Source organism: Priapulus caudatus, unplaced genomic scaffold, assembly GCF_000485595.1.
Source record: "Priapulus caudatus unplaced genomic scaffold, Priapulus_caudatus-5.0.1 Scaffold1758, whole genome shotgun sequence".
NCBI classification, from domain to species: Eukaryota; Metazoa; Priapulida; class Priapulimorpha; order Priapulimorphida; family Priapulidae; genus Priapulus; species Priapulus caudatus.
In genome coordinates, this window is record NW_014578819.1 from 30,328 (window position 1) to 36,116 (window position 5,789).

At 40.6% G+C, this 5,789-nt stretch overlaps 1 protein-coding gene across 1 annotated transcript in view; it reads left to right on the forward strand.

Moving 5' to 3' along the window:
- Positions 1-363: 363 nt before the first annotated feature.
- The window catches only part of LOC106817537 (cysteine-rich with EGF-like domain protein 2), a gene marked incomplete in the record, with an annotated part of 15,452 nt that continues 10,026 nt past the window's right edge, over positions 364-5,789 (forward strand). Inside the window, 5 exon segments of the mRNA XM_014822209.1 lie at positions 364-480; positions 727-915; positions 1,316-1,465; positions 1,792-1,900; positions 2,270-2,343. Of these exon segments, the coding sequence (XP_014677695.1) occupies positions 754-915; positions 1,316-1,465; positions 1,792-1,900; positions 2,270-2,343 (495 nt within the window).

Genomic DNA, 5,789 nt, shown 5'->3' on the forward strand with positions numbered 1-5,789 from the left:
TATTTGACTAATCGTGCGTCAATAAACTCAATATTCACAGAGAGTACTCAAGCCGGTACGGGAGATCATTTGCATAATATATTCTTGATACCTATAGACACATGTCTTAACTATACTCTCTGTGAATATTGAGTTTATTGACGCACGATTAGTCAATATATTAGCAAATATATGCGTACCGTAATCTCCCGTACCGGCTTGAATATAGACACCCCCTTCTGACAACGTTGATACTGTCACAGGTAGGCCCTATACTACGGCCCTATACTACGGCCCTATACTACGGCCTGTGCCTGTGGTACGGCCTGTGGCACGGCTGACGTCGTGACGTGGCGAATTGCTATTGGTTGCGAAATAAAATATGTCAGCGCCCGTGTAAGATGCATAAGTTTGATTGCTTCCGACTAATCTTTATTCAAAGCAAACGAAGTACAGACGTCAGATATAGGACATAATTTTTTGTTACAGGTAATTGATTTTGTAAGTTTGTATATCAGTTAATTTCTTTAAACACTGCTTGGAAACTAAATTGGAACGACTCCTTCGAATCCGCATTGCCGCCGCCGGTCGGTATTTGATCAACATTGTGACTTATGGTACACAGGCTCAGACTCAGTTACTCCTTCTAGAATATTATAAGAACATATGAACCATAATAACTATAAAACATATAATACTGTAAAGCTATGGAAACATCTATAATCTTACTCTTTCCGTTTTGTTTAGGTGACACAGCAGGGCACTTGCACAATCATGAAGAGCGATGTGATACTGCAGATGTGCATCTCTGGATTGCTGGCCTATCTCTGTCTTACTCAAAAGTCAGACGCAGCTAAAGCAAGTGCTGGAAGGAATGGCAAGATGAAACCTGGTGCCTGTCAGACATGCTCACAGTTTGTGACCTCATTTAGAAAGGCATGTTTAAGTTTGTAAATATTTTATTGCTAATATTTGTTTTAAACGGGTTTTGGTATTGAGTCACAGATTTGACAATAGTTTACTTGTTTCCACATAACTCGCCTATTTATGTGAAATCATATCAGGTGGCTTTTTGATAGGCGTTGACACAAAACATGAGTAAAGCACAAATTAAAGCTAAAAGGTGGCAGAGGCATCATTCAATATTTATTCAATATACCAACATTTACTTTGACCAAATTCCCAGACACCTTTTTGCACTAACGGAACTAAGTTTGCTTGTACTGGCTCTTACTCAGTATCCCAGGGCTACTGATCAAACCTTAAAACATCCAGAGGGATCGAGCCCTGGTATCATACTTATTATGTGTATGCCCTTACTTCCGCACTGCTACAGGGCATGGAAAGAACAGCCAGGTACAACTTTGGAGGTGGAGATGTTCACTGGGAGGAGTTAAAGTTGGGGAGCTACAAGAACAGCGAACTGCGCCTGGTGGAAATTTTAGAAACCATATGTGAGGAGCTGGACAAAACAGAGGAATCACTGGTTAGTGCAATCATACACAATCCCTAGTAAAATAACATTGTTCAAGCTAAAATAATATTTAAATTTGCATCCTAAGTATATCATATCTGTGGTATTAGATACGTATTTGGTTGACTACCAAGGATACATATTATCAGGGTTCTTGGTATAATATGATGCGATCACATCTATTTCGCTGCACAGTTATATAATATGTGGAAGTAGAAACTATGGAGTCACTATGGAGTCATATTAGGTCATTTGAACCTAAGCATCTTTAATTCATTTGTTCCTCTCCCTTGTTGTGCATCTTGATTTCATCTATGTAACTATACATTTCTGACCAGTGTCATCATTTTGCTGAAGACCGTGAGTCAGTGATAGAGACATGGTGGTTTAAGAACCAGGACTCGAGTCCCGACTTCCACAAATGGCTGTGCATAGACAAATTGGAAGGTACGATTTGTGAATGTAATCTACCGTGCATGTGCACATGAATACAAAAAGGTGAACATGTCACATCTGACGTGACATATGAGACACAGTATGACATTTTAAGTCCTGAAATAATGTCATCAGCTTTTTCATAATTATATTTTATCACAAAATCAAACTGACAGATGTAAAATTCTACATTAATAATAATGAAGTTACTTTCTATGGCATATCTATTCCCCTATTCTTTGTTTTAAAAGCCTGTGCATACCAGACTACATAAAAAGGTACACTCGGGAAACATTTATTTAGACTTCTTCTTAATATCGCACATGTTCCTTGGCAGTGATGATTTCTCGTTAATTACGATTTTGCCGTAAATGTTTGCAGTGTGCTGTGCAGAAGGAACATTCGGTGCTGAATGCAAGGCTTGTGCACAGTGCAAGGGGGCGGCAAAATGTAATGTAAGTCAGCAGCAGATGTCTCCATACTTTGATCTATTGCAGGAGATTTCCCATAATGAATGTCAAGTTTGAATTTTCTCATGCTTGGAATGTAAGAAATGTCATTTCTTATATTTTTATAATAGGGTCATATGTCAGAATATATAGTGGGCAACCATATAGCAAGGTCTTCTATGTCATATGAGTGCTCCTTCCTATCTAAGTCATACTCTTTACATGCATTTTAGCTCAGTGTGCCTGGACTTCCCCCTGGAGGTTACTGTTGCCCATCCTCAACCCTGCTCCCACTCTACATCAGTTTAATATTTATCATCGATATCAGCTCCCTCACATCTCTACATCTGCTTACATGTGGTGTCAGGGCAATTGCGTAATGCATGGCTGTACACGAGACACACACACACAGTCGACTTACATTTCCTCTTCGGCCTCCTAGGGTAACCATATTCCATATACTTGCACATCTGAGGCACACCAGTTGTCTAACAAACCTTTGTCTTTGTGACTTATTTAACTTTACCTGCCTTCTACGTCCTTACATTCCATTTATTCCATTCATACTAGATCACGGGGGATACATGTAGTTGGCGACAACTGCTCGTTTCTAGTTTTACGTTGCTGTTAATTGCTAAAAATCGACATTATTCTACTAGAGTCCTAACCAAGCCTGTGCGACAGTTTCTAAACACGAGTTTTCGAGTTTATCTTCGTAGGTTACGAAGGTGTTAAATAGACATGGTTTATTGAATTCGAATGTGTTAAACCTAGCGGCACTGGTTATTTGTCTGTACATATACAGTGCTTCGCCTTATTCTCGTAGATCTCGTAAATGTGGTGAGAATGATAGGTATATAGCACATCTTATCTGGTCCTTTCAGTGTAGTGCTACCTTTCTGTACATGGGTAACAACTGTTGAATATTCATGTGTTACGAAATGTGTGAAACTTCCTGCTCATTCTCAGACATAGACCTGCTGTTGTTGCCGCGCACTGTTCGACCACGGACATGATTTATGTGTTTCTTTTTTTTACATTTTGTGTTATGTCATAGATATAGATTAAAGATCTTTATTCTATATCTATGGTTATGTTAAGAAACTAAGACCAATTACTGTCTTCGATTAGCATAATAATTTTGTCAAGTAAGTTTTCTCATCAAGCGATGCTCTTTTGTTGACCCGGCAACGATCAGGAACACTAGGTAGCGCTGCAGCGTGCTCGGCGCAGACAGCGACAAACTCAACAACAGATGGCGGTCTCGCTCTGGCTCAACTGTACTGTAAAACTTATAGTAAAAAACGTAAGATATTCTTACGGAAATCTGCTTGTGGCAGTGGTGAATTGAGCCAGAACGAGAGCGCCACCTGTCGTGTAGTTTGAGACAGAGAGCACAACTCCAGCCAGAACTGCATCATTATGCATTGGCACGTGACTAAACAAACGCATAATGAGGCATTGATTAACGTGTAATTTATCATTAATTTGTACACACCTTAACATTAATTAACGCCCAATTAGGGCATCGACTCATGATTAAGCGGTGCCGTCGACTCCTTTTTTTACTCTTACTTGTGTAGACGGTCGGCGTCTGTCAAATGCGAAGGCAATTGTGTAGGTACGGAGAATGCGCACCACAATGGGAGCTGTTGAGGAAACAGTTCGTGACAAATAATAAGCCTCGTCTACACGGAGTCACCTTAACCCGAGTTAAGATCTCGCATAGACGCTTAACCCGAGACAAATTTCCTCGTGTAGACGATGTGATAGGGGTTTATTCTCCTCTCGTGGTGGTTTTTCTGTACGTTTAATCGATGCCAGCATAAATCTTACTTGTTTTTTCGTGTGAAAGCATTGGTCACGCGATGGCTTTGTACGTCATATCGACTTTACCCCGAACATTTCCGTTTTGTATATGTTTCAAATAAACATCTCTGTGTATATGTTATATGATCGGGTGTGTCCCGTGCAGCTTAAAGAGTTTTATCTGTGCTGATTTCTGATTTGTATATTTAGATAATTATCAATGTGTACATTAAAAACAGTATTCACATCGAAACGTGGGGGCGTGCTTCATAACTACGAAGGAGTAATAAACAATGGTGTGCCAGGACAAGCCAAATGTAAATTAATAATACATTTTAATGTTCTGTTAATAGATTATTCTATAGCTGTTCAATGAACGTACTCCATCCCTAATACGAGATTAACAACCTATGGGCATGTAGTCGGGCATACTATCGTCACAAACTAGCTGCCAACTGCTGAAACCAGTTATTAGGTTGCTGATGGAACCACAGAATTATATAGAGACATCTATACGTATTACCTTTAGAGTATACTTATTATTATTTCTATGGATGGAACCCACGGCACCTATCAACGCGCGAAAATACTCTTTAGGTTACAGGCGCCCAGGCGCACGTCTCGCGTAATGCATCCACAGTGTGATAAATGTGATAATACGTACTATAGCTGATAGGGTCTATGTCCCCCAGGGTACAGTAACTGCCTGAACATACCCTGGGTACGGTCCGGTATACCAGAACGTACCATGGTACTATCTAATATGCCGGACCGTACCTCGCCTACTCCACTAACGAGTCTAGGGAGTTGCCTACGCTTACTCCCTAACCCTAACCCTAACTCTAACACTAACCCTAACCCTAACCCTAACCATATCAGCTAGATAGTTACCAGGGTACGTTCCGGCAGTACCCTGGGGGACATAGACCTTATGAGCCGTACGCTAGCTGAAGCTCGTAGGGTCTATGTCCCCCTGACCTCTGTTTGACCTGGCTCGTTTAGCTATTTCTGACTAACCCTAACGCTAACCCTAACCCTATATATATTACATATTATATATATATATATATGTATATATTAGTCATCTATATGAAGTACAGTTTAATATATGATATTCTACAGCAGTGAGAGCATCCTACCCCATCATATACTATAATCATAAATGTTATCCTGTCATTGCCGTGGTGCTTGTCATTGGTGTAGAAACGAACCTCTGGTCAACTGGCTATCCGGACTGTAAAGGAGAAAACCAATCACCGATCGACATTAAGGGTGAAGAGTACAACCCCAAGCTGGGAGAATTCAAGTTCAACGGATACTTCAAGACGCAGACGATGGAATTCCATCTGACGAATAACGGACACACGGGTGTGTGGGAAGCACTCGGGGCATCGTCATCATGAGGATGATTCTGCATCTAATTCATTTGTCTATCTATCGATCTATCTTTCTATCTGTCTGTCCGTCTGTCTGTCTGTCTATCTGTCTGTCTCTCTCCCCTCCTCCCCCCTCTCTCTCTCTATCTCTCTCTTTCTCTCTCTCTCTCTCTATATATATGTATATGTATATACACACATACGCATGTGCGCATGCTTTTGCGTGTGTGCGTGCGTGCATGTGTGCGTGCATATATGTGTGTCCTT